This window comes from Xenopus tropicalis, chromosome 8, assembly GCF_000004195.4.
Source record: "Xenopus tropicalis strain Nigerian chromosome 8, UCB_Xtro_10.0, whole genome shotgun sequence".
In the NCBI taxonomy this organism is placed as follows: domain Eukaryota; kingdom Metazoa; phylum Chordata; class Amphibia; order Anura; family Pipidae; genus Xenopus; species Xenopus tropicalis.
In genome coordinates, this window is record NC_030684.2 from 146,197,660 (window position 1) to 146,225,379 (window position 27,720).

General features: G+C 50.9%; 1 protein-coding gene across 2 annotated transcripts; it reads right to left on the minus strand.

The window, feature by feature from the left end:
* Positions 1 to 27,279, minus strand: fam189b (family with sequence similarity 189 member B). Of its 2 annotated transcripts, none has more exons than XM_031891285.1 (12): positions 26,070 to 27,279; positions 25,060 to 25,116; positions 24,626 to 24,736; positions 16,111 to 16,239; positions 15,617 to 15,724; positions 15,356 to 15,516; positions 15,129 to 15,228; positions 14,962 to 15,046; positions 7,079 to 7,627; positions 6,757 to 6,822; positions 3,145 to 3,392; positions 1 to 965 (listed from the first exon to the last, which is right to left on the minus strand). In XM_031891285.1, the coding sequence occupies exons 1-12, from the start codon at positions 26,337 to 26,339 to the stop codon at positions 798 to 800; spliced, it is 2,052 nt and encodes a 683-aa protein (XP_031747145.1). In that variant the 5' UTR covers positions 26,340 to 27,279; the 3' UTR covers positions 1 to 797. The 2 variants fall into 2 exon arrangements, with proteins under 2 accessions (XP_031747145.1, XP_031747144.1); XM_031891284.1 differs by having other exon boundaries at positions 7,079 to 7,630.
* Between the last annotated feature and the right edge of the window lie 441 nt (positions 27,280 to 27,720).

The window sequence follows — 27,720 nt, forward strand, 5'->3', positions numbered from 1 at the left end:
GGGCCACATGATGTTGCAGTTTCTCAGTCCGTGGTTAACCCTTTTCTGCCCACAAGGCGGGACTGACAGCAAAGCAATAAATGAACATGCAAAGTAAAGGGGGGCATTCCCAAAGGCTCCTGTATGAATGTGAGGGCAAGGTGCCCACGGTGGGTCACATACTGGTACTGCCACCCTAAGGTGGGTCACATACTGGTACTGCCACCCTAAGGTGGGTCACATACTGGTACTGCCACCCTAAGGTGGGTCACATACTGGTACTGCCACCCTAAGGTGGGTCACATACTGGTACTGCCACCCTAAGGTGGGTCACATACTGGTACTGCCACCCTGTTCTGGGAGAACCAGCAGCCTGGACTGGCACTGACACAGGGGGGCACTACTGCCATTATTAATTCTGCCCACCCTAGGAACAGTGCCCTGCAACTGACCAACATGCCCAAACTGGGGAGAGTGGGGCATTGTGGGTAAAACAGGGTGGTTTGCTGCCAAGTTGGGCACTTTGCACTCGTTGGTACATGAGCCATTGATCCCTCACATGAGTTCCCCCAGTCCATCTGTCTGTGACGCCCCCCGGGGGGCAGTTCCATGTAGGGTACCGACTGGGTATAACTGTGTGCCAGGGAAGTGGCATCAGAATATGGTGGCTGCCAACATCACAGCCCAGGCGTTGGCCACACTGCCAGCCTTGTATCAGAGGGTGCCAGGCTCTGCCCGTGGGGTTGGCACAGTGCATTGCGTTCATGTTGGGCACAGTTCTTGCCGCCCCCTGGTTGGTACGTGGGTAGGGCCCCTCCTCACACTGTGCTCTCCTTATACTCCGTGTTCAGGCTGTGGGGGCGCGGGGGGCCCCTCCGACTGGCGGAAAGGAGACGGCGAAGGGACGAAGAGGGAGACGTGAGATCCCCACAACTCTGCAGGAATATGCCCTCCGGGCACTCTGATGCCAACGGGCTCCTGGGTATCTGCAACACATCCAAAGGCTCAGTAAGAACCCTAATGGCAACCTGGGCAGGGGGGCACTGGGAAAGGCTGGCAGGGCACTGGGAATGTAGGCAGGGTACTGGGAAAGGCTGGCAGGGCACTGGGAATGTAGGCAGGGGGGGGCAGCACCGGGAATGTAGGCAGGGGGGGCAGCACCGGGAATGTCGGCAGGGGGGGCAGCACCGGGAATGTCGGCAGGGGGGGCAGCACCGGGAATGTCGGCAGGGGGGGCAGCACCGGGAATGTCGGCAGGGGGGGCAGCACCGGGAATGTAGGCAGGGGGGGCAGCACCGGGAATGTAGGCAGGGGGGGCAGCACCGGGAATGTAGGCAGGGGGGGCAGCACCGGGAATGTAGGCAGGGGGGGCAGCACCGGGAATGTCGGCAGGGGGGGCAGCACCGGGAATGTCGGCAGGGGGGGCAGCACCGGGAATGTCGGCAGGGGGGGCAGCACCGGGAATGTAGGCAGGGGGGGCAGCACCGGGAATGTAGGCAGGGGGGGCAGCACCGGGAATGTAGGCAGGGGGGGCAGCACCGGGAATGTAGGCAGGGGGGGCAGCACTGGGAATGTAGGCAGGGTACTGGGAAAGGCTGGCAGGGTACTGGGAAAGGCTGGCAGGGTACTGGGAAAGGCTGGCAGGGTACTGGGAATGTAGGCAGGGTACTGGGAAAGGCTGGCAGGGTACTAGGAATGTAGGCAGGGTACTGGGAATGTAGGCAGGGTACTGGGAAAGGCTGGCAGGGTACTGGGAAAGGCTGGCAGGGTACTGGGAATGTAGGCAGGGTACTGGGAATGTAGGCAGGGTACTGGGAATGTAGGCAGGGTACTGGGAATGTAGGCAGGGTACTGGGAAAGGCTGGCAGGGTACTGGGAATATAGGCAGGGTACTGGGAATGTAGGCAGGGTACTGGGAATGTAGGCAGGGTACTGGGAATGTAGGCAGGGTACTGGGAAAGGCTGGCAGGGTACTGGGAAAGGCTGGCAGGGTACTGGGAATGTAGGCAGGGCACTGGGAATGTAGGCAGGGCACTGGGAATGTAGGCAGGGTACTGGGAAAGGCTGGCAGGGTACTGGGAAAGGCTGGCAGGGTACTGGGAATGTAGGCAGGGTACTGGGAATGTAGGCAGGGTACTGGGAATGTAGGCAGGGTACTGGGAATGTAGGCAGGGGTACTGGGAATGTAGGCAGGGTACTGGGAATGTAGGCAGGGTACTGGGAATGTAGGCAGGGTACTGGGAATGTAGGCAGGGTACTGGGAAAGGCTGGCAGGGTACTGGGAATGTAGGCAGGTACTGGGAATGTAGGCAGGGTACTGGGAAAGGCTGGCAGGGTACTGGGAAAGGCTGGCAGGGTACTGGGAATGTAGGCAGGGTACTGGGAAAGGCTGGCAGGGTACTGGGAATGTAGGCAGGGTACTGGGAAAGGCTGGCAGGGTACTGGGAATGTAGGCAGGGTACTGGGAAAGGCTGGCAGGGTACTGGGAATGTAGGCAGGGTACTGGGAATGTAGGCAGGGTACTGGGAATGTAGGCAGGGTACTGGGAATGTAGGCAGGGTACTGGGAATGTAGGCAGGGTACTGGGAAAGGCTGGCAGGGTACTGGGAAAGGCTGGCAGGGTACTGGGAAAGGCTGGCAGGGTACTGGGAAAGGCTGGCAGGGTACTGGGAATGTAGGCAGGGTACTGGGAAAGGCTGGCAGGGTACTGGGAATGTAGGCAGGGTACTGGGAATGTAGGCAGGGTACTGGGAATGTAGGCAGGGTACTGGGAAAGGCTGGCAGGGTACTGGGAAAGGCTGGCAGGGTACTGGGAATGTAGGCAGGGTACTGGGAAAGGCTGGCAGGGTACTGGGAATGTAGGCAGGGTACTGGGAATGTAGGCAGGGTACTGGGAAAGGCTGGCAGGGTACTGGGAATGTAGGCAGGGTACTGGGAAAGGCTGGCAGGGTACTGGGAATGTAGGCAGGGTACTGGGAAAGGCTGGCAGGGTACTGGGAAAGGCTGGCAGGGTACTGGGAATGTAGGCAGGGTACTGGGAAAGGCTGGCAGGGTACTGGGAAAGGCTGGCAGGGTACTGGGAATGTAGGCAGGGTACTGGGAATGTAGGCAGGGTACTGGGAAAGGCTGGCAGGGTACTGGGAAAGGCTGGCAGGGTACTGGTACCTGTTTGTGGCTCTGACTCTCGGACCCCTCCCTCAGGCTCCTCCTGGATCGCTGCAGGAATCGGGCCACTAGGACTCGGGTGCTGCGCCCGCCCTTCAGGTCCCCGAGGGACAAGGTGCCACTTTTGGAGAGTCGCTGTACTGGTTTCCGGCTCCCGCGGCACCGGGTCTTCCCTGCTGAGCTTGTACGGAGCAGGGGGAATGGGTCAGTGGGGCTGTGCTGGTACAGATAGGCCTCCGACGAGATTGCTACGGGGGGGGGTACAATATGGTTATTACTCCCCAACCTCAGCGAGTCCAACTGTCTCTCATAGGGTTTACTGACGTGTTATTCTTCCCTATGGTCAGGCAGGACCCCCCCCCCCTGGGTAAGTGAATCCAATCTCCCCCCAGTACTTACCCAGGTACAGAGCTCTGATTCTCTGTACTTCCTGCTCCTGGGCTGCTCTCTTTCCCATGGTCAGGCAGGAACCCCCTCCCCTGGGTAAGTGAATCCAATCTCCCCCCAGTACTTACCCAGGTACAGAGCTCTGATTCTCTGTACTTCCTGCTCCTGGGCTGCTCTCTTTCCCATGGTCAGGCAGGAACCTCCCCCCCCCCCCCGGGTAAGTGAATCCCCCCCCCCCAGTACTTACCCAGGTACAGAGCTCTGATTCCCTGTACTTCCTGCTCCTGGGCTGCTCTCTTTCCCATGGTCAGACAGGAACCCCCCCTGGGTAAGTGAATCCAATCTCCCCCCAGTACTTACCCAGGTACAGAGCTCTGATTCTCTGTACTTCCTGCTCCTGGGCTGCTCTCTTTCCCATGGTCAGGCAGGAACCTCCCCCCCCCCCCCGGGTAAGTGAATCCCCCCCCCCAGTACTTACCCAGGTACAGAGCTCTGATTCCCTGTACTTCCTGCTCCTGGGCTGCTCTCTTTCCCATGGTCAGACAGGAACCCCCCCCTGGGTAAGTGAATCCAATCTCCCCCCAGTACTTACCCAGGTACAGAGCTCTGATTCTCTGTACTTCCTGCTCCTGGGCTGCTCTCTTTCCCATGGTCAGGCAGGAACCTCCCCCTGGGTAAGTGAATCCAATCTCCCCCCAGTACTTACCCAGGTACAGAACTCTAATTCTCTGTACTTCCTGCTCCTGGGCTGCTCTCTTTCCCATGGTCAGGCAGGAACCCCCCCCCCTGGGTAAGTGAATCCAATCTCCCCCCAGTACTTACCCAGGTACAGAGCTCTGATTCTCTGTACTTCCTGCTCCTGGGCTGCTCTCTTTCCCATGGTCAGGCAGGAACCTCCCCCTGGGTAAGTGAATCCAATCTCCCCCCAGTACTTACCCAGGTACAGAGCTCTGATTCTCTGTACTTCCTGCTCCTGGGCTGCTCTCTTTCCCATGGTCAGGCAGGAACCCCCCCCCCCTGGGTAAGTGAATCCAATCTCCCCCCAGTACTTACCCAGGTACAGAGCTCTGATTCTCTGTACTTCCTGCTCCTGGGCTGCTCTCTTTCCCATGGTCAGGCAGGAACCCCCCCCCCCGGGTAAGTGAATCCAATCTCCCCCCAGTACTTACCCAGGTACAGAGCTCTGATTCTCTGTACTTCCTGCTCCTGGGCTGCTCTCTTTCCCATGGTCAGGCAGGAACCCCCCCCCCCCTGGGTAAGTGAATCCAATCTCCCCCAGTACTTACCCAGGTACAGAGCTCTGATTCTCTGTACTTCCTGCTCCTGGGCTGCTCTCTTTCCCATGGTCAGGCAGGAACCCCCCCCCCCTGGGTAAGTGAATCCAATCTCCCCCCAGTACTTACCCAGGTACAGAGCTCTGATTCTCTGTACTTCCTGCTCCTGGGCTGCTCTCTTTCCCATGGTCAGACAGGAACCTCCCCCTGGGTAAGTGAATCCAATCTCCCCCCAGTACTTACCCAGGTACAGAGCTCTGATTCTCTGTACTTCCTGCTCCTGGGCTGCTCTCTTTCCCATGGTCAGGCAGGAACCTCCCCCTGGGTAAGTGAATCCAATCTCCCCCCAGTACTTACCCAGGTACAGAGCTCTGATTCTCTGTACTTCCTGCTCCTGGGCTGCTCTCTTTCCCATGGTCAGGCAGGAACCCCCCCCCCTGGGTAGGTGACTCCAATCTCCCCCCAGTACTTACCCAGGTACAGAGCTCTGATTCTCTGTACTTCCTGCTCCTGGGCTGCTCTCTTTCCCATGGTCAGACAGGAACCCCCCCCCTGGGTAAGTGAATCCAATCTCCCCCCAGTACTTACCCAGGTACAGAGCTCTGATTCTCTGTACTTCCTGCTCCTGGGCTGCTCTCTTTCCCATGGTCAGGCAGGAACCTCCCCCTGGGTAAGTGAATCCAATCTCCCCCCAGTACTTACCCAGGTACAGAGCTCTGATTCTCTGTACTTCCTGCTCCTGGGCTGCTCTCTTTCCCATGGTCAGGCAGGAACCCCCCCCTGGGTAAGTGAATCCCCCCCCCAGTGCTTACCCAGGTACAGAGCTCTGATTCTCTGTACTTCCTGCTCCTGGGCTGCTCTCTTTCCCATGGTCAGGCAGGAACCCCCCCCTGGGTAAGTGAATCCAATCTCCCCCCAGTACTTACCCAGGTACAGAGCTCTGATTCTCTGTACTTCCTGCTCCTGGGCTGCTCTCTTCCCATGGTCAGGCAGGAACCCCCCCTGGGTAAGTGAATCCAATCTCACCCAGTACTTACCCAGGTACAGAGCTCTGATTCTCTGTACTTCCTGCTCCTGGGCTGCTCTCTTTCCATGGTCAGGCAGGAACCTCCCCCTGGGTAAGTGAATCCAATCTCCCCCCAGTACTTACCCAGGTACAGAGCTCTGATTCTCTGTACTTCCTGCTCCTGGGCTGCTCTCTTTCCCATGGTCAGGCAGGAACCCCCCCCCTGGGTAAGTGAATCCAATCTCCCCCCAGTACTTACCCAGGTACAGAGCTCTGATTCTCTGTACTTCCTGCTCCTGGGCTGCTCTCTTTCCCATGGTCAGGCAGGAACCTCCCCCCTGGGTAAGTGAATCCAATCTCCCCCCAGTACTTACCCAGGTACAGAGCTCTGATTCTCTGTACTTCCTGCTCCTGGGCTGCTCTCTTTCCCATGGTCAGGCAGGAACCTCCCCCTGGGTAAGTGAATCCAATCTCCCCCCAGTACTTACCCAGATACAGAGCTCTGATTCTCTGTACTTCCTGCTCCTGGGCTGCTCTCTTTCCCATGGTCAGGCAGGAACCTTCCCCTTGGTAAGTGAATCCAATCTCCCCCCAGTACTTACCCAGGTACAGAGCTCTGATTCTCTGTACTTCCTGCTCCTGGGCTGCTCTCTTTCCCATGGTCAGGCAGGAACCTCCCCCTTGGTAAGTGAATCCAATCTCCCCCCAGTACTTACCCAGGTACAGAGCTCTGATTCTCTGTACTTCCTGCTCCTGGGCTGCTCTCTTTCCCATGGTCAGGCAGGAACCTACCCCTGGGTAAGTGAATCCAATCTCCCCCCAGTACTTACCCAGGTACAGAGCTGGGGGTAGATTGGATTCCCTTACAGCATCCCCCCCCCCACCAGTCAGACAGGAAACTCTGCCAGGGTAAGGTAAGTACAAGGGAACCTGTAGGTACCAGACCTGTATCGATGGACGTCAGCGACACATTGTCCTCTAACGCTTTGCTGTATCCGGCATCACTGAGATCTGGAAGAGGCAGAAGTCGGGTCACACGGGGCAGAATTTACAGACTGGGGGCATCAGGGCACTGAGGGCAGAGGGGGTGACTGTGAGACATGAAGGGTGGAAGAGGTAAGTAGGAATGCCTACAGGTGTACAGTGGGGGTCATGTGACATAAGGAATAAGAGATGGGCCAATGAATGCTCCGGTGCCTGAGGGATGGGTTTGTTTATCCATATCTCTAGAGAATTAAAGACCCGGGTATATTTCCCATTCACGTACCTGTGTTGAGGGAGGAGCTTATGCCAGGGTCGCTATGGGAGCGGATGAAGAGCCGCGGTGGCACCGTTGTGAAAAGGGCAGCCGGCCTTGTGTTCTCGCTGTACCTGCGGTGGGGGCAGTCGGGTGTCTGGCAGGGGGAGCTGTGATGGAGGGAGCAACCGGACCCCCTGCTTTGTACAGACCTCCCAGAAACCTTTGCTTTCAGTCGCACCTCCGGGAAACAAGGACCAACAGATCGGCCAATGGTCTCCAGGCGGTTACAGCTGCGAGTCACCACGGCACCAACCACATTCGGCAGAACATCATCACCAGCACTCGGCGTGGAGCATGAGAAGGATCTGCCCCCCTTGGCATGAGGCAAAGGGATCTCCTCAAATGGGCCCTGGTGGCTGAGAGTCGGGCTCTGCTGATGGTGCCCACACTGGCCACAGTCCACACTGAGACAGTAATCTGCCCTGCTGCGTTGGATGGACCGGTACAGAACATAGTCCACAGAACGGATGGAACCCTGCATCTCCAGGAGAACCGAGTCTTCAGAGGGACTGCTGTCTTCTGAAACACACAAGGATCCACCAATGGCACCAACAGGGCAAACAATGCAGAGGAACTATAGATAGAAATGGCTCTAACTGTTCCACTAACTGCCAGAATGGCTAAAAGTGTTCCACCAACTGCTAGAATGGCTAAAACTGTTCCACCAACTGATAGAATGGCTCTAACTGTTCCACTAAATGCCAGAATGGCTAGAAGTGTTCCACTAACTGCTAGAATGGCTAAAACTGTTCCACTAACTACCAGAATGGCTAAAACTGTTCCACTAACTGCCAGAATGGCTAAAACTGTTCCACTAACTGCCAGAATGGCTAAAAGTGTTCAACCAACTGCTAGAATGGATTGAACTGTTCCATTAACTGCTAGAATGGCTAAAACTGTTCCACTAACTGCTAGAATGTCTTAAAGTGTTCCACTAACTGCCAGAATGGCTAAAACTGTTCCACTAACTGCCAGAATGGCTAAAACTGTTCCACTAACTGCCAGAATGGCTAAAACTGTTCCACTAACTGCCAGAATGGCTAAAAGTGTTCAACCAACTGCTAGAATGGCTTGAACTGTTCCATTAACTGCTAGAATGGCTAAAACTGTTCCACTAACTGCTAGAATGGCTAAAAGTGTTCAACCAACTGCTAGAATGGCTAAAACTGTTCCACTAACTGCTAGAATGGCTAAAACTGTTCCACCAACTGATAGAATGGCTTGAACTGTTTAATTAACTGATAAAATGGCTCAAATGTTCCATTAACTGCTAGAATGCTAGAAATTATTCCCACAACTGCAAAAATCACTGAAACATTTTCAAAAACTGCTAGAATGGCTCAAATTGTTCCACCAACTTCTAGAATGGCTAAAACTGTTCAGCCAAAAACTAGAATGGCTCAAACTGTTCCACCAACTGCTAGAATGGTAGACATTCTTCCCAGAACTGCAAAATTACTGAAACATTTTCAAAAACTGCTAGAATGGCTCAAACTGTTCCACCAACTACTAGAATGGTAGACACTCTTCCCTCAGCTGCCAGAATGAAAGAAACTAAAACTGATTCACCATCTGATAGAATGGCTCAAACTGTTCCATTCTGAAGGGTAGAAATTCTTCCGCAAGTGAAAAAATCACTGAAACGTTTTCAAAAACTGATAGAATGGTTAAAACTTTTTCACTAACTGCTAAAATGGTAGGAATTCTTCCTTTAATTGCAAAAAACACTGAAACATTTTTAAAAACTGCTAGAATGGCTGAAACTGTTCAACAACTGCTAGAATGGCTTGAACTGTTTCATTAACTGCTAGAATAGCTTGAACTGTTCCACTAACTGCTAGAATGGTAGAAATAATTTCCACAACTGCAAAAATAACTGAAACATTTTCAAAAACTGCTAGAATGGAAAAACTGTTCCACCAACTGCTAGAATAGTAGAAATTCTTCCCACAACAGCACAAATTACTGAAACGTTTTTAAAAACTGCTAGAATGGCTAAAACTGTTCAACCAACTGCTAGAATGGCTAAAACTGTTCCACCAACTGCTAGAATGGCTAAAACTGTTCAACAACTGCTAGAATGGCTTGAACTGTTTCATTAACTGATAGAATGGCTCAAACTGTTCCACTAACTGCTAGAATGGCTAAAACTGTTCCACCAACTGCTAGAATGGTAGAAATTCTTCCCACAACAGCACAAATCACTGAAACGTTTTTAAAAACTGCTACAATGGCTAAAACTGTTCAACCAACTGCTAGAATGGCTTGAACTGTTTCATTAACTGCTAGAATGGCTTGAACTGTTCCACTAACTGCTAGAATGGTAGAAATTATTTCCACAACTGCAAAAATAACTGAAACATTTTCAAAAACTGCTAGAATGGAAAAACTGTTCCACCAACTGGAAAGTGGACAGGGTAATCTGTCAAGCGGATCGCTTCAACCGGACAGTTTGCTGTCTTCCTGGTGCCAGGGTTCGGCATGTGGTTGATCGGGTTGACACATTATTGGGAGGGGCTGGGCAAGACCCGGCTGTCTTGGTACATATCGGTACTAACGACAAAATGAACGGTAGGTGGGGGACTTTAAAGAGTGAGTTCAGGGATCTAGGCTCTAAGATTAGGCAAAGGTCCTCCAATGTCATTTTTTCGGAAATTTTGCCGGTGCCGCGTGCAAGTTTAGGGAGACAGCGGGAGCTTAGGGAGCTAAATGCGTGGCTAAAGTCTTGGTGTAGGAAGGAAGGGTTTGGGTTCCTAGAGCACTGGGCTGACTTTTCCTTGGGGTACAATCTATACAGCCCTGACGGATTGCACCTCAATGGAAGGGGGTCTGCTGTGCTAGGGGAGAGAATGGTTAAGAGGTTGGAGGAGTGTTTAAACTAGACAAGGGGGGGGTGGGTGAGCTAGAATTCCATGGGAAAATTAGTGTAGACGGGGTAGGGGGACTAGCAAAGGGTTGTGGGGGAGGAGTGAGGGGGGCATATAGTTTATCAGATAAGGAGCTTCCGTTACAAGGAAAGCAGTCTCATATTTGCCTTAGCTCTAATTCTCCCTTAGCTAATGTAACATCAGAGGGAGAAGTAATAATCTCCGCTGCATGCTGGCTAATGCGCGTAGCTTGTCGGGTAAATTAGGGGAGCTGCAAGCTATTGCATGTATTGAAAATTATGATTTAATAGGTATCACTGAGACCTGGTGGGATGATAAATGCGACTGGGCTGTGAATTTAAATGGTTATACACTTTTTAGGAGGGACAGAGAGATTAAAAAGGGTGGAGGGGTTTGTCTTTACGTAAAGTCAGATTTAAAGCCATGTAATAAAGACATTACCAATGAAAACGTCCAATCTCTTTGGGTAGAAATTTCAGTAGGGCTGAAGGTCACAAAGAAAATGATCATTGGTGTATGCTATAAACCACCCCGTATAGATGAGGGGGATGAGGCCCAGCTATTGTTGCAAATGGAGGAGGCTTCACAACTGGGTCACGTTGTTGTTATGGGGGACTTTAATTATCCGGCACTGACTGGGGTAATGGGGGGGCTAAGTCAGAAACAGCTAGTAGGTTTGTAAATATGCTAAATGGCAACTTTTTATTTCAGGCAGTTCAAGAACCCACTAGGAATGACGCTATTTTGGACCTGGTGATTTCTAATAATAATGAACTTATCTCTAACATTTGTGTGGGGGGGGGCATTTGGGGAACAGTGATCACAACATGGTCTCCTTTGGGATAATGCTGCAGAGACAGCGCTATAAGGGAGTAACTAAAACACTCAATTTTAGACGTGCAGACTTTGCCAGTATAAGGGCATCTCTGCAATGTGTCAACTGGGAAAGGCTTTTCATGGGGTTAGACACAGAAGGAAAATGGAACATCTTTATAACATTGCTTTGTAGGTATACACAACAGTATATCCCCCTAGTAAGCAAAACCTTTATGGCTGAATAAAAGTGTTATTGTCGAGGTTGGTAATAAAAAACGTGCTTTTAGGGCATTCAAGTTAGCTGGGACAGCGGGGGCTTTCATCAGGTACAGGGGGGCAAATAAAGCAGCAAAAAAGCTATCAAGCAGCTAAAATAGAGATGGAAAGGGATATTGCTGCTAGGAGTAAAAAGAATCCAAAATTATTTTTTAATTATGTGAATAGTAAAAAAATGAAGCAAGAAGGGGTGGGAACTTTATTATCACGGGGGGGTAAGTTGGTTGATGAAAACGGGGAAAAAGCTGAAATTTTGATCTCTTATTTTTCATCTGTCTATACATCTGAGGAGCCAGATAATGAGGCTTCCCTTGTAATATACCCAGTGCTAGTAATTTAGCTACTGACGCATGGGTCACTCGGGAGGAAATTCAAAAGAGACTTGAACATGTAAAGGTAAACAAAGGTCCAGGGCCGGATGGGATTCATCCCAGGGTATTAAATGAGCTGAGCGCTGTGATTGCCAAACCTCTTCACTTAATTTCCCAGGATTCATTGAGGTCTGGCATGGTGCCGAGAGACTGGCGGATTGCTAATGTGGTGCTGTTATTTAAACAGGGATCCCGTTCTCAGCCTGAAAACTATAGGCCTGTTAGTCTGACATCAGTAGTAGGAAAACTTTTGGAAGGGGTAATAAGGGATAGGGTACTTGAATACATTGCAGTTCACAATACTATTAGTTTGTGCCAGCATGGTTTTATGCGTAACAGATCTTGCCAGACTAATTTAGTTGCCTTTTATGAGGAGGTGAGCAGGAACCTTGATGCTGGAATGGCAGTTGATGTCATCTACTTGGACTTTGCTAAAGCGTTTGATACAGTACCTCACAGAAGGTTAATGATCAAATTAAGGAATATTGGCCTAGAACATAATATTTGTAATTGGATAGAGAACTGGCTGAAGGATAGAGTACACAGAGTGGGGGAAATGGAACATTTTCTAATTGGACCAGTGTGGTTAGTGGGTACCGCAGGGGTCAGTCCTTGGGCCTTTGCTGTTTAACTTGTTTATTAATGACCTGGGGGGGGGCATAGACAGTATTGTTTCTATTTTTGCTGATGACACTAAATTGGGCAAAACTATAAGTTCCATGCAGGATGTGCCGCTTTGCAGAGCGATTTGACAAAATTAGATAACTGGGCAGCAAACTGGGAAATGAGGTTCAATGTTGATAAGTGCAAAGTTATGCACTTTGGTAGAAATAATATAAACGCAAACTATCTACTGAATGGGAGTGAGTTGGGGGTATCCTTAATGGAGAAGGATCTGGGGGTTTTTGTTGATAACAAGTTGTCTAATTCCAGGCAGTGTCATTCTGTGGCTACTAAAGCAAATAAAGTGCTGTCTTGTATAAAAAAGGGCATTGACTCAAGGGATGAGAACATAATTTTGCCCCTTTATAGGTCCCTGGTAAGGCCTCACCTTGAGTATGCAGTGCAGTTTTGGGCTCCAGTCCTTAAGAAGGATATTAATGAGCTGGAGAGAGTGCAGAGACGTGCAACTAAACTGGTTAAGGGGATGGAAGGGTTAAACTATGAGGTTAGACTGTCAGGGTTGGGGTTGTTTTCTCTGGAAAAGAGGCGCTTGCGAGGGGACATGATTACTCTGTACAAGTACATTAGAGGGGATTATAGGCAGATGGGGGATGTTCTTTTTTCCCATAAAAACAATCAACGCACCAGAGGTCACCCCTTTAGATTAGAGGAAAGGAGCTTCCATTTGAAGCAGCGTAGGGGGTTCCTCACGGTGAGGGCAGTGAGGGGGTTGGGGAATGCCCTGCCGGGGGATGTTGGGTAGGGGGTTCCTCACGGTGAGGGCAGTGAGGTTATGGAATGCCCTTCCTAGTGATGTGGTAATGGCAGATTCTGTTAATGCCTATAAGAGGGGCCTGGATGAGTTCTTGATCAATCAGAATACCCAAGGCTATTGTGATACTAATATCTACAGTTAGTACTAGTGGGTGTATATATAGTTATGTATGTGAGTGTATAGATTGGTAGGTGTGGGTTAGGTGTGCTGGGTTTACTTGGATGGGTTGAACTTGATGGACACAGGTCTTTTTTCAACCCTATGTAACTATGTAACTATGTAACTATGTAACTGCTAGAATAGTAGAAATTCTTCCCACAACAGCACAAATTACTGAAACTTTTTTAAAAACTGCTAGAATGGCTAAAACTGTTCAACCAACAGCTAGAATGGCTAAAACTGTTCCACTAACTGCTAGAATGGCTAAAACTGTTCCACCAACTGCTAGAATGGCTAAAACTGTTCCACCAACTGCTAGAATGGCTAAAACTGTTCAACAACTGCTAGAATGGCTTGAACTGTTTCATTAACTGATAGAATGGCTCAAACTGTTCCACTAACTGCTAGAATGGCTAAAACTGTTCCACCAACTGCTAGAATGGCTAAAACTGTTCAACAACTGCTAGAATGGCTTGAACTGTTTCATTAACTGATAGAATGGCTCAAACTGTTCCACTAACTGCTAGAATGGCTAAAACTGTTCCACCAACTGCTAGAATGGCTAAAACTGTTCAACAACTGCTAGAATGGCTTGAACTGTTTCATTAACTGATAGAATGGCTCAAACTGTTCCACTAACTGCTAGAATGGCTAAAACTGTCCCACCAACTGCTAGAATGGTAGAAATTCTTCCCACAACAGCACAAATCACTGAAATGTTTTTAAAAACTGCTACAATGGCTAAAACTGTTCAACCAACTGCTAGAATGGCTTGAACTGTTTCATTAACTGCTAGAATGGCTTGAACTGTTCCACTAACTGCTAGAATGGTAGAAATTATTTCCACAACTGCAAAAATAACTGAAACATTTTCAAAAACTGCTAGAATGGAAAAACTGTTCCACCAACTGCAATAATAGTAGAAATTCTTCCCACAACAGCACAAATTACTGAAACTTTTTAAAAAACTGCTAGAATGGCTAAAACTGTTCCACCAACTGCTAGAATGGCTAAAACTGTTCCACCAACTGCTAGAATGGCTAAAACTGTTCAACAACTGCTAGAATGGCTTGAACTGTTTCATTAACTGATAGAATGGCTCAAACTGTTCCACTAACTGCTAGAATGGCTAAAACTGTTCCACCAACTGCTAGAATGGCTAAAACTGTTCAACAACTGCTAGAATGGCTTGAACTGTTTCATTAACTGATAGAATGGCTCAAACTGTTCCACTAACTGCTAGAATGGCTAAAACTGTTCCACCAACTGCTAGAATGGCTAAAACTGTTCAACAACTGCTAGAATGGCTTGAACTGTTTCATTAACTGATAGAATGGCTCAAACTGCTAGAATGGTAGAAATTATTCTCGCAACTGCAAAAATCACTGAAACACTTTCAAAAACTGCTAGAACGGATAAAACTGTTCCATCAACTGCTAGAATAGCTAAAACTGTCCCACCAACTGCTAGAATGGCTAAAACTGTCCCACCAACTGCTAGAATGGCTAAAACTGTCCCACCAACTGCTAGAATGGTAGAAACTCTTCCCTCAGCTGCCAGAATGAAAGAAACTACTCAATAAACTTAATGAATAAAACCTTGGTAGAAACTCTTTCCCCAGCTGCTAGAATGGTAGAAGCTCCTCCCTTGGCTGCCTTGACTTAATCGAAAAACATAAATGACCTAGATAGAAACTCATCCATCCACTGGCAGAGAGATGGAAACCGTTCCTTCAACGGCCAAGTTTCATTTATCCACAAAAGAGACGGTTGGGCATTAAATCAATATTGTGGCCCTAATGTCCACACTTTCTAAATGAGTTTAATCTCTTCTATCAGCTCTCCAGGAGATCTAGCAGAGAACCCAACACACAATGTCTGCTTCATTAGATGTTCTACTCACCATTGCCGCTGTGACCGGTGGAACCGATTCTGTCGGACACACTCAGGCACGAGACCTCGTTGACCTGGGCATCAAACAACGTTGCCTGCAACCAGAAGAACATTCAGTGTCTCATGAGTGAAGGATATGGCGCCATTGTACAGAGGTTCAAGAGCTTCATCACCCACCTGGCTGTCCTCGCGGATTCCCATGACGCTCTCATAGGAGGGAGGGAAGTCAGTTGGGTAGAGAGGGATTGGGCTGTCCATTGAGCCATTATAAGTGATGCTGTTAAAGAGAGAGAGGGGTTCTTGGGTCAACTCAAGGTGTGTAGCTAGCAATGAACATCATGGGCCTATGGCATCACCCCGGCGTTACCCTTCCTCTCTCATTTTGCCCCCTGACATCTTGTTACCTCTGTGCATCCGTCTCAGAGCTGCAGGTGTATTCTGGGGGGTAATAGGGAGGCGGGGGCACAGGTGGGACAAACTCCTCGCACTCTATCATACTCTGCAAGAGGGTGTCCTGGGGTGAAATGCACTCCAAGTTGCCCGAGGTGGCACTTCGAGGCGCGAGCTGAAGGAGCAAAACAAAGGGGTGATTATTTGCGCGGCCATTGAGACGTGGCCATTGATTGAGATGAGCCGGTGGTCTGCACGCGTGGTACAGCACTTACGACATGGATCACATCCAATGAGAAGACCTGAATGCAGCAGATGACGGCGGACAATGTGCAGATGATGGTGGATAGGATGGTGAGGCCACAGACACTGAACAACAGGTCCTGCGACACACAGAGAGCACAATGTCACATAGGAACATACCCCTGGGAGCAGGAGGCAGCAGTGGAGTTAGGGGAGGAGGCAACTCCGAGGAGGCATCACGTGGAGATTTAGTAAGGAGAAAAGAAATGGGTAAGAAGTAAGTCCTACTGAAACCATAATACATCTAAAGCTGCCCCACTGGAACCCCGGGGCAAGTTTGCCTTCAGTTCTTGGTCATGTGACCAGGTTGGACATCATATCAACTACTAGGAGCAGATTTACACACTGACCAAGACCCCTCCCTCAAAAAATAATTAACTATAAAAGCATTAACCCCGTCTGATGTTCCCAGTCAGAAATAACGGCACCCAATACCCCAATGCCCCCAGCGTCCCTCCCCCGTTACCTTCAGGGCGTTGCGGATGCTGTTACATTCAGAATTTGGGTACATGGTGAGAATCTCCACATCTCGCCGGCAGGACGTCGGCATCTGCACCTCGGACATTGGGTGGCAGCAAACACACCAGTAATTATCCTTGGGGGCAACAGGGCAGGAAACAGAAGACACAGAGGTATCAGGGGCAGTTATAGAGACACTGACTCTCTGACACAATAGGTACATGGAACGTTGGTTTCTCTGGTGTTTGAGTGGTTTAAAGGGGAACTAAAAGCTGCTGAAATGTAAGTATATTCCGATATCACCTACTGTGTCCCCATCAGTGTCACATTGTGAGTATTGTGTCCCCATCAGTGTCACATTGTGTCCCCGTCAGTGTCTCATTGTGTCCCCGTCAGTGTCTCATTGTGAGTATTGTGTCCCCGTCAGTATCACATTGTGTCCCCATCAGTGTCACATTGTGTCCCCGTCAGTGTCTCATTGTGTCCCCGTCAGTGTCACATTGTGTCCCCATCAGTGTCTCATTGTGTCCCCGTCAGTGTCTCATTGTGTCCCCGTCAGTGTCACATTGTGTCCCCATCAGTGTCTCATTGTGTCCCCGTCAGTGTCACATTGTGTCCCCGTTAGTATCACATTGTGTCCCCGTCAGTGTCTCATTGTGTCCCCATCAGTGTCTCATTGTGTCCCCGTCAGTGTCACATTGTGTCCCCGTTAGTATCACATTGTGTCCCCGTCAGTGTCACATTGTGTCCCCATCAGTGTCTCATTGTGTCCCCGTCAGTGTCACATTGTGTCCCCGTTAGTATCACATTGTGTCCCCGTCAGTGTCTCATTGTGTCCCCGTCAAGATCACATTGTGTCCCCGTCAGTGTCTCATTGAGAGTATTGTGTCCCCGTCAGTGTCACATTGTGTCCCCGTCAGTGTCTCATTGAGAGTATTGTGTCCCCGTCAGTATCACATTGTGTCCCCGTCAGTGTCTCATTGTGTCCCCGTCAGTGTCTCATTGTGTCCCCGTCAGTGTCTCATTGTGAGTATTGTGTCCCCGTCAGTGTCCAATTGTGTCCCCGTCAGTGTCCCATTGTGTCCCCGTCAGTGTCTCATTGTGAGTATTGTGTCCCCGTCAGTGTCACATTGTGTCCCCGTCAGTGTCACATTGTGTCCCCGTCAGTGTCTCATCGTGAGTATTGTGTCCCCGTCAGTGTCCCCATCAGTGTCCCATTGTGTCCCCGTCAGTGTCCCATTGTGAGTATTGTGTCCCCGTCAGTGTCCCATTGTGTCCCCGTCAGTGTCCAATTGTGAGTATTGTGTCCCTGTCAGTGTCACATTGTGTCCCCGTCAGTGTCCCATTGTGAGTATTGTGTCCCCGTCAGTGTCCCATTGTGTCCCCGTCAGTGTCCAATTGTGAGTATTGTGTCCCCGTCAGTGTCCCATTGTGTCCCCGTCAGTGTCCCATTGTGAGTATTGTGTCCTCGTCAGTGTCCCATTGTGTCCCCGTCAGTGTCCAATTGTGAGTATTGTGTCCCTGTCAGTGTCACATTGTGTCCCCGTCAGTGTCTCATTGTGAGTATTGTGTCCCCGTCAGTGTCACATTGTGTCCCCGTCAGTGTCTCATTGTGAGTATTGTGTCCCCGTCAGTGTCACATTGTGTCCCCGTCAGTGTCTCATTGGGAGTATTGTGTCCCCGTCAGTGTCACATTGTGTCCCCGTCAGTGTCACATTGTGTCCCTGTCAGTGTCTCATTGTGAGTATTGTGTCCCCGTCAGTGTCACATTGTGTCCCCGTCAGTGTCTCATTGTGTCCCCGTCAGTGTCTCATTGGGAGTATTGTGTCCCCGTCAGTGTCCCATTGTGTCCCCGTCAGTGTCTCATTGTGAGTATTGTGTCCCCGTCAGTGTCACATTGTGTCCCCGTCAGTGTCTCATTGTGAGTATTGTGTCCCCGTCAGTGTCACATTGTGTCCCCGTCAGTGTCTCATTGTGTCCCCGTCAGTGTCTCATTGTGAGTATTGTGTCCCCGTCAGTGTCACATTGTGTCCCCGTCAGTGTCACATTGTGTCCCCGTCAGTGTCCCATTGTGTCCCCGTCAGTGTCTCATTGTGAGTATTGTGTCCCCGTCAGTGTCCCATTGTGTCCCCGTCAGTGTCCCATTGTGTCCCCGTCAGTGTCTCATTGTGAGTATTGTGTCCCCGTCAGTGTCACATTGTGTCCCCGTCAGTGTCTCATTGTGTCCCCGTCAGTGTCTCATTGTGAGTATTGTGTCCCCGTCAGTGTCACATTGTGTCCCCGTCAGTATCACATTGTGTCCCCGTCAGTATCACATTGTGTCCCCGTCAGTGTCACATTGTGTCCCCGTCAGTGTCACATTGTGTCCCCGTCAGTGTCTCATTGTGAGTATTGTGTCCCCGTCAGTGTCCAATTGTGTCCCCGTCAGTGTCCCATTGTGTCCCCGTCAGTGTCTCATTGTGAGTATTGTGTCCCCGTCAGTGTCACATTGTGTCCCCGTCAGTGTCTCATCGTGAGTATTGTGTCCCCGTCAGTGTCCCCATCAGTGTCCCATTGTGTCCCCGTCAGTGTCCCATTGTGAGTATTGTGTCCCCGTCAGTGTCCCATTGTGTCCCCGTCAGTGTCCAATTGTGAGTATTGTGTCCCCGTCAGTGTCCAATTGTGTCCCCGTCAGTGTCCCATTGTGTCCCCGTCAGTGTCTCATTGTGAGTATTGTGTCCCCGTCAGTGTTACATTGTGTCCCCGTCAGTGTCACATTGTGTCCCCGTCAGTGTCTCATCGTGAGTATTGTGTCCCCGTCAGTGTCCCCATCAGTGTCCCATTGTGTCCCCGTCAGTGTCCCATTGTGAGTATTGTGTCCCCGTCAGTGTCCCATTGTGTCCCCGTCAGTGTCCAATTGTGAGTATTGTGTCCCTGTCAGTGTCACATTGTGTCCCCGTCAGTGTCCCATTGTGAGTATTGTGTCCCCGTCAGTGTCCCATTGTGTCCCCGTCAGTGTCCAATTGTGAGTATTGTGTCCCTGTCAGTGTCACATTGTGTCCCCGTCAGTGTCTCATTGTGAGTATTGTGTCCCCGTCAGTGTCACATTGTGTCCCCGTCAGTGTCTCATTGTGAGTATTGTGTCCCCGTCAGTGTCACATTGTGTCCCCGTCAGTGTCTCATTGGGAGTATTGTGTCCCCGTCAGTGTCACATTGTGTCCCCGTCAGTGTCACATTGTGTCCCTGTCAGTGTCTCATTGTGAGTATTGTGTCCCCGTCAGTGTCACATTGTGTCCCCGTCAGTGTCTCATTGTGTCCCCGTCAGTGTCTCATTGGGAGTATTGTGTCCCCGTCAGTGTCCCATTGTGTCCCCGTCAGTGTCCCATTGTGTCCCCGTCAGTGTCCCATTGTGTCCCCGTCAGTGTCTCATTGTGAGTATTGTGTCCCCGTCAGTGTCACATTGTGTCCCCGTCAGTGTCTCATTGTGTCCCCGTCAGTGTCTCATTGTGAGTATTGTGTCCCCGTCAGTGTCACATTGTGTCCCCGTCAGTATCACATTGTGTCCCCGTCAGTATCACATTGTGTCCCCGTCAGTGTCACATTGTGTCCCCGTCAGTGTCACATTGTGTCCCCGTCAGTGTCTCATTGTGAGTATTGTGTCCCCGTCAGTGTCCAATTGTGTCCCCGTCAGTGTCCCATTGTGTCCCCGTCAGTGTCTCATTGTGAGTATTGTGTCCCCGTCAGTGTCACATTGTGTCCCCGTCAGTGTCTCATTGTGAGTATTGTGTCCCCGTCAGTGTCACATTGTGTCCCCGTCAGTGTCTCATTGTGTCCCCGTCAGTGTCTCATTGTGAGTATTGTGTCCCCGTCAGTGTCACATTGTGTCCCCGTCAGTATCACATTGTGTCCCCGTCAGTATCACATTGTGTCCCCGTCAGTGTCACATTGTGTCCCCGTCAGTGTCACATTGTGTCCCCGTCAGTGTCTCATTGTGAGTATTGTGTCCCCGTCAGTGTCCAATTGTGTCCCCGTCAGTGTCCCATTGTGTCCCCGTCAGTGTCTCATTGTGAGTATTGTGTCCCCGTCAGTGTCACATTGTGTCCCCGTCAGTGTCCCATTGTGAGTATTGTGTCCCCGTCAGTGTCCCATTGTGTCCCCGTCAGTGTCCAATTGTGAGTATTGTGTCCCTGTCAGTGTCACATTGTGTCCCCGTCAGTGTCTCATTGTGAGTATTGTGTCCCCGTCAGTGTCACATTGTGTCCCCGTCAGTGTCTCATTGTGTCCCCGTCAGTGTCTCATTGGGAGTATTGTGTCCCCGTCAGTGTCACATTGTGTCCCCGTCAGTGTCCCCGTCAGTGTCTCATTGTGAGTATTGTGTCCCCGTCAGTGTCACATTGTGTCCCCGTCAGTGTCTCATTGTGAGTATTGTGTCCCCGTCAGTGTCACATTGTGTCCCCGTCAGTGTCTCATTGTGTCCCCGTCAGTGTCTCATTGGGAGTATTGTGTCCCCGTCAGTGTCACATTGGGAGTATTGTGTCCCCGTCAGTGTCACATTGTGTCCCCGTCAGTGTCCCCGTCAGTGTCTCATTGTGAGTATTGTGTCCCCGTCAGTGTCCCATTGTGTCCCCGTCAGTGTCCCATTGTGAGTATTGTGTCCCCGTCAGTGTCACATTGTGTCCCCGTCAGTGTCCCATTGTGTCCCCGTCAGTGTCTCATTGTGAGTATTGTGTCCCCGTCAGTGTCCCATTGTGTCCCCGTCAGTGTCCCATTGTGTCCCCGTCAGTGTCTCATTGTGAGAATTGTGTCCCCGTTAGTATCACATTGTGTCCCCGTCAGTGTCTCATTGTGTCCCCGTCAGTGTCTCATTGTGAGTATTGTGTCCCCGTCAGTGTCACATTGTGTCCTCGTCAGTGTCTCATTGTGTCCCCGTCAGTGTCTCATTGTGAGTATTGTGTCCCCGTCAGTGTCCCATTGTGTCCCCGTCAGTGTCTCATTGTGAGTATTGTGTCCCCGTCAGTGTCACATTGTGTCCCCGTCAGTATCTCATTGTGAGTATTGTGTCCCCGTCAGTGTCACATTGTGTCCCCGTCAGTGTCTCATTGTGAGTATTGTGTCCCCGTCAGTGTCACATTGCGTCCCCGTCAGTGTCTCATTGTGTCCCCGTCAGTGTCTCATTGTGAGTATTGTGTCCCCGTCAGTGTCACATTGCGTCCCCGTCAGTGTCCCATTGTGTCCCCGTCAGTGTCTCATTGTGAGTATTGTGTCCCCGTCAGTGTCCCATTATGTCCCCGTCGGTGTCCCATTGTGTCCCCGTCAGTGTCTCATTGTGTCCCCGTCAGTGTCCCATTGTGTCCCCATCAGTGTCTCATTGTGAGTATTGTGTCCCCGTCAGTGTCCCATTGTGTCCCCGTCAGTGTCCCATTGTGTTCCCATCAGTGTCTCATTGTGAGTATTGTGTCCCCGTTAGTATCACATTGTGTCCCCGTCAGTGTCAAATTGTGTCCCCGTAAGTGTCTCATTTTGAGTATTGTGTCCCCGTCAGTGTCACATTGTGTCCCCGTCAGTGTCTCATTGCGTCCCCGTCAGTGTCACATTGTGTCCCCGTGATTATCACATTGTGTCCCCGTCATTATCACATTGTGTCCCCGTCAGTGTCTCATTGCGTCCCCGTCAGTGTCACATTGCGTCCCCATCATTATCACATTGTGTCCCCGTCAGTGTCTCATTGTGTCCCCGTCAGTGTCTCATTGTGTCCCCGTCATTATCACATTGTGTCCCCGTCAGTGTCACATTGTGTCCCCGTCAGTGTCTCATTGTGTCCCCGTCAGTATCACATTGTGTCCCCGTCAGTATCACATTGTGTCCCCGTCAGTATCACATTGTGTCCCCGTCAGTGTCTCATTGTGTCCCCGTCATTATCACATTGTGTCCCCATCAGTGTCTCATTGTATCCCCGTCATTATCACATTGTGTCCCCGTCAGTGTCTCATTGTGTCCCCGTCAGTATCACATTGTGTCCCCGTCAGTGTCTCATTGTGTCCCCGTCAGTATCACATTGTGTCCCCGTCAGTGTCTCATTGTGTCCCCGTCATTATCACATTGTGTCCCCGTCAGTGTCTCATTGTGTCCCCGTCAGTATCACATTGTGTCCCCGTCAGTGTCTCATTGTGTCCCCGTCATTATCACATTGTGTCCCCGTCAGTGTCTCATTGTGTCCCCGTCATTATCACATTGTGTCCCCGTCAGTATCACATTGTGTCCCCGTCAGTGTCTCATTGTGTCCCCGTCATTATCACATTGTGTCCCCGTCAGTATCACATTGTGTCCCCGTCAGTGTCTCATTGTGTCCCCGTCAGTGTCTCATTGTGTCCCCGTCAGTGTCTCATTGTGTCCCCGTCAGTGTCTCATTGTGTCCCCGTCAGTGTCTCATTGTGTCCCCGTCAGTGTCACATTGTGTCCCCGTCAGTATCACATTGTGTCCCCGTCAGTATCACATTGTGTCCCCGTCAGTGTCACATTGTGTCCCCGTCAGTGTCACATTGTGTCCCCGTCAGTGTCACATTGTGTCCCCGTCAGTATCACATTGTGTCCCCGTCATTATCACATTGTGTCCCCGTCATTATCACATTGTGTCCCCGTCATTATCACATTGTGTCCCCGTCAGTCTCATTGTGTCCCCGTCAGTGTCTCATTGTGTCCCCGTCATTATCACATTGTGTCCCCGTCAGTGTCACATTGTGTCCCCGTCAGTGTCTCATTGTGTCCCCGTCAGTATCACATTGTGTCCCCGTCAGTATCACATTGTGTCCCCGTCAGTGTCTCATTGTGTCCCCGTCATTATCACATTGTGTCCCCATCAGTGTCTCATTGTATCCCCGTCATTATCACATTGTGTCCCCGTCAGTATCACATTGTGTCCCCGTCAGTGTCTCATTGTGTCCCCGTCAGTATCACATTGTGTCCCCGTCAGTGTCTCATTGTGTCCCCGTCAGTATCACATTGTGTCCCCGTCAGTATCACATTGTGTCCCCGTCAGTATCACATTGTGTCCCCCTCAGTATCACATTGTGTCCCCCTCAGTGTCTCATTGTGTCCCCGTCATTATCACATTGTGTCCCCGTCAGTATCACATTGTGTCCCCGTCAGTGTCTCATTGTGTCCCCGTCAGTGTCTCATTGTGTCCCCGTCAGTGTCTCATTGTGTCCCCGTCAGTGTCTCATTGTGTCCCCGTCAGTGTCTCATTGTGTCCCCGTCAGTGTCACATTGTGTCCCCGTCAGTATCACATTGTGTCCCCGTCAGTATCACATTGTGTCCCCGTCAGTGTCACATTGTGTCCCCGTCAGTGTCACATTGTGTCCCCGTCAGTGTCTCATTGTGTCCCCGTCAGTGTCACATTGTGTCCCCGTCAGTGTCACATTGTGTCCCCGTCAGTATCACATTGTGTCCCCGTCAGTGTCACATTGTGTCCCCGTCAGTGTCACATTGTGTCCCCGTCAGTATCACATTGTGTCCCCGTCAGTGTCACATTGTGTCCCCGTCAGTGTCACATTGTGTCCCCGTCAGTGTCACATTGTTTCCCCGTCAGTGTCTCATTGTGTCCCCGTCAGTGTCACATTGTGTCCCCGTCAGTGTCACATTGTGTCCCTGTCAGTATCACATTGTGTCCCCGTCAGTGTCACATTGTGTCCCCGTCAGTGTCACATTGTGTCCCCGTCAGTGTCACATTGTGTCCCCGTCAGTATCACATTGTGTCCCCGTCAGTATCACATTGGTCCCCGTCAGTGTCACATTGTGTCCCCGTCAGTGTCACATTGTGTCCCCGTCAGTGTCACATTGTGTCCCCGTCAGTGTCACATTGTTGTCCGTCAGTATCACATTGTGTCCCCGTCAGTGTCACATTGTGTCCCCGTCAGTATCACATTGTGTCCCCGTCAGTATCACATTGTGTCCCGTTCAGTGTCACATTGTGTCCCGTCAGTGTCACATTGTGTCCCCGTCATTATCACATTGTGTCCCCGTCAGTCTCACATTGTGTCCCGTCAGTGTCACATTGTGTCCCCGTCAGTGTCACATTGTGTCCCCGTCAGTGTCACATTGTGTCCCCGTCAGTATCACATTGTGTCCCCGTCATTATCACATTGTGTCCCCGTCAGTGTCACGTTCCTCTTGAGCTGGTTGGACAAGTTCCAGTATTTGCCCCACTCCCTGTATCCCTGGGGCCAGACTGCACTGGGGGGAGGGTAATTAGCTTGAGGGGTATCTCCCATGATGCCCCAGGGTGTTACTGATACAGGACTGACACTTTCCATGGGTAGAGAGCAGCGCATCCCATCATGCCCCACATGCCCAGGTACTGGGACTCTCAACCTGGGGTGGCCAATAGCGGCCCTTCCCTCGGTGCCACAATACATAGAATACATAGCTGTTCCTGGGGTCCAGTTGGAAGGCTACTGAGAGCATTTGTGTTAGTAATTGAGCCCCACGGTCATTACCTGCCCCCTCCTGTCGGCCAATAGCCGGGCAATTACCTACAACTACTCACTTTACTGCACTTGTCCAGGGACTTGACCAGCTGAGCATTCTGACAGGACAAGATGGATCCCGCCAGGTTGAGCATAACGCACAGCGCCGTCAGCAGGGTGAATAACGTGATCTGAAACAGGAAGGGGCGGGGCTGCGTTATGGGGCACAGGAAAGGGATATACAGGTGGGAACTGCAACTCCCTGCACCCTGGAACAGCCTTCCCATTGGATCCCAGTCATATTCATGTCTAAAGACTAAAGGGCCATCGGGTCCAATGGGCAACTACCCACAATGCCTTGCTGCGCATTGGGCTTACATATTCCCTTCCTGGGGCCACATAGATATAATAATTACTGGGCTTACACGGAACCAGAACCCATCAGAACCCCATGTCCCCCCCTCATTCCTACTACTTTACAGAGCAAAGATATTAAAGGGCAAGTTGCACTCACCATCAGCGTCAGGGGCCTCCTCCAGGAAATGCAGCCAATCAGTCCTGATACGGCCAGCTGGGCGGGGAATGGGGCGGGGCCAGGTGCATTGTGGGAAGGTGAGGGATTGTGGGAAGCAAGGGGAATTGTGGGAAGCAAGGGGAATTGTGGGAAGCAAGAGGGATTGTGGGAAGCAAGAGGGATTGTGGGAAGCAAGGGGAATTGTGGGAAGCAAGAGGGATTGTGGGAAGCAAGAGGGATTGTGGGAAGCAAGGGGAATTGTGGGAAGCAAGAGGGATTGTGGGAAGCAAGGGGAATTGTGGGAAGCAAGAGGGATTGTGGGAAGCAAGGGGGATTGTGGGAAGCAAGGGGGATTGTGGGAAGCAAGAGGGATTGTGGGAAGCAAGAGGGATTGTGGGAAGCAAGGGGAATTGTGGGAAGCAAGAGGGATTGTGGGAAGCAAGAGGGATTGTGGGAAGCAGAGGGATTGTGGGAAGCAAGGGGAATTGTGGGAAGCAAGAGGGATTGTGGGAAGCAAGAGGGATTGTGGGAAGCAAGAGGGATTGTGGGAAGCAAGAGGGATTGTGGGAAGCAAGAGGGATTGTGGGAAGCAAGGGGAATTGTGGGAAGCAAGAGGGATGTTTAGGAGTGAGGGGGTTGTGGGGTGTTGGGTTTGAGGTTCCCCCAAAGAGCAAATAATACAAAAAGTCAATGGAAAGGGATGATTAATAAGGAAGGAATTTATTGGAAGAGAAAATGGGCCAATAGCAAACCAGGAACATCATGAGGTGGACAAGGAAGGTAGATGGGAAATAAAAGGCACAATGCACCATGGGAGAGAATACAGTAGGACAAATTAGAAGAATATCCAAAGTATCTACCCCTCCTCCAACCCTTATGTTCTCCTCTGAGCTCAATTGCCCCCTACAGCAACTGATATGCCCCTCATACCAGCAGCACCATAATACCCCCTCTGTAAGCCCAGTTACCCCACTAAACCCCACCCCCTGCAGTTACCCACTGAGACTTACAGAGAATCCAGCCCAGGAAGGACACGAGTGCTTGATCTTCATGGATGGGGTAATAGTGGCAGCCACCAGGCTAAACGTCACGATTAATACCCCCAGAATGAGCTGCACAAACCCCAGGGCCAGTAGGACGTGGGACCAGGTTCTGTGGAGCCGGATCTGAGACAGACTGCGAGAGGTCCGGCCAGTGAGGGAGAAGCTGGAGTCCGTAGGAGAGGGCATGACGGAGAAGAACACTGGGTCCAGAAGCATCAGATTAACCACAGAACTCATCAGTAAGGAGACCCAGTCTGGGAGCAGAAGGGTTCCTCAGGGAAGTTCTGCAGACCTGGGTCCTGGCCACCAAACCTACGTTATTGGCTACAGGGAACAGGAGGGTGAGACCAACCTTTCATCCTACTCCATAATGCCCCAGCCTGTGGCAGAACTGCTGAGGGAAACACTCAGGTCCGTTTGGAACAAAGATAGAAAAGTCAATAGATTCCGACTGAAGAACCCAAGGGCGTCCAACAGCCTCTAGATTTTCTCATTCAAGCTCCCCCAGCAAAATGGGGACGGAATTGCACCCAAGGAAGGGGCACCAAGAACTCAGCCCTGGAAAAAAGGTCCTGGTCCGAAAAAGAATCCAGTACCAATAACTGTGCCCCAGTCTATAGAGGCTTCCAGCCTTTACATTGGTTGGGTAGGACCCTACACAAGAGAAGGATGTTGGATCACTGGTTTCCAGTGGATGATGGTCTCCGTGACTGGTGTTGGATGTCAGTTGGGACCAGCCAGATCCATTTGTGTAGAGTTCCACTTCTGACTGGGAGAACTGGGCCCTACATCAGTGGGGTGTAGCTTCCCATTGGTTTGGGTCAGTGGTTCTGACTGATGGCTGGTAATTGGAAGCCCAGATGTTCAGTGATGGTGTTTGGCAAGAGGTCCTGTTGGGGGGGAGGTTCCACCACTGGCAACAAAGCAAGAATTGATTTCTTATTGGGGAAAACTCCCAACTGGTAGGTGGCCAAAATGGGTTCTGATGGTACCAGCTCCCAATCTTGGGCCAGTGAGGAAGGACTGAAATTAGCCTTTTGTCATGGGAAAACTTGATGGCCCCAGCCACTCCAGTATAGTCCAGTATCTGCTCCAAGTCACTCCAGTATAGTCCAGTATCAGCTCTCAGCCAGCCCAGTACAGCCCAGTATCAGCTCCCAGCCAGCCCAGTATCAGTCCAGTATCAGCTCCCAGCCAGCCCAGTATCAGCCCAGTATCAGCTCCCAGCCAGCCCAGTATCAGCCCAGTATCAGCTCCCAGCCAGCCCAGTATCAGCCCAGTATCAGCTCTCAGCCAGCCCAGTACAGCCCAGTATCAGCTCCCAGCCAGCCCAGTATCAGCTCCCAGCCAGCCCAGTATCAGCCCAGTATCAGCTCTCAGCCAGCCCTGTACAGTCCAGTATCAGCTCCCAGCCAGCCCAGTACAGCCCAGTATCAGCTCCCAGCCAGCCCAGTACAGCCCAGTATCAGCTCTCAGCCAGCCCAGTACAGCCCAGTATCAGCTCCCAGCCAGCCCAGTACAGTCCAGTATCAGATTCCAACCAGTCCAGTATTTTCCAGTACCAGCTCCCAGCCTGCCCAGTATCAGCTCCGAGTCAGCCCAGTACCAGCTCCAAGTC

What these genes read in the sequence shown, in the direction of transcription:
- fam189b (XM_031891284.1), bottom strand. Translation starts at nt 26,339, where the DNA reads ATGAGTTCTGTGGTTAATCTGATGCTTCTGGACCCAGTGTTCTTCTCC. An exon ending in CACCGGTCACAGCGGCAATG is followed by an intron (nt 7,631 to 14,961) that starts GTGAGTAGAACA and finishes TGTGTGTTTCAG; the next exon opens with AAGACAGCAGTCCCTCTGAA. An exon ending in GCTGACGTCCATCGATACAG is followed by an intron (nt 3,393 to 6,756) that starts GTCTGGTACCTA and finishes CCCCCCCCGTAG; the next exon opens with CAATCTCGTCGGAGGCCTAT.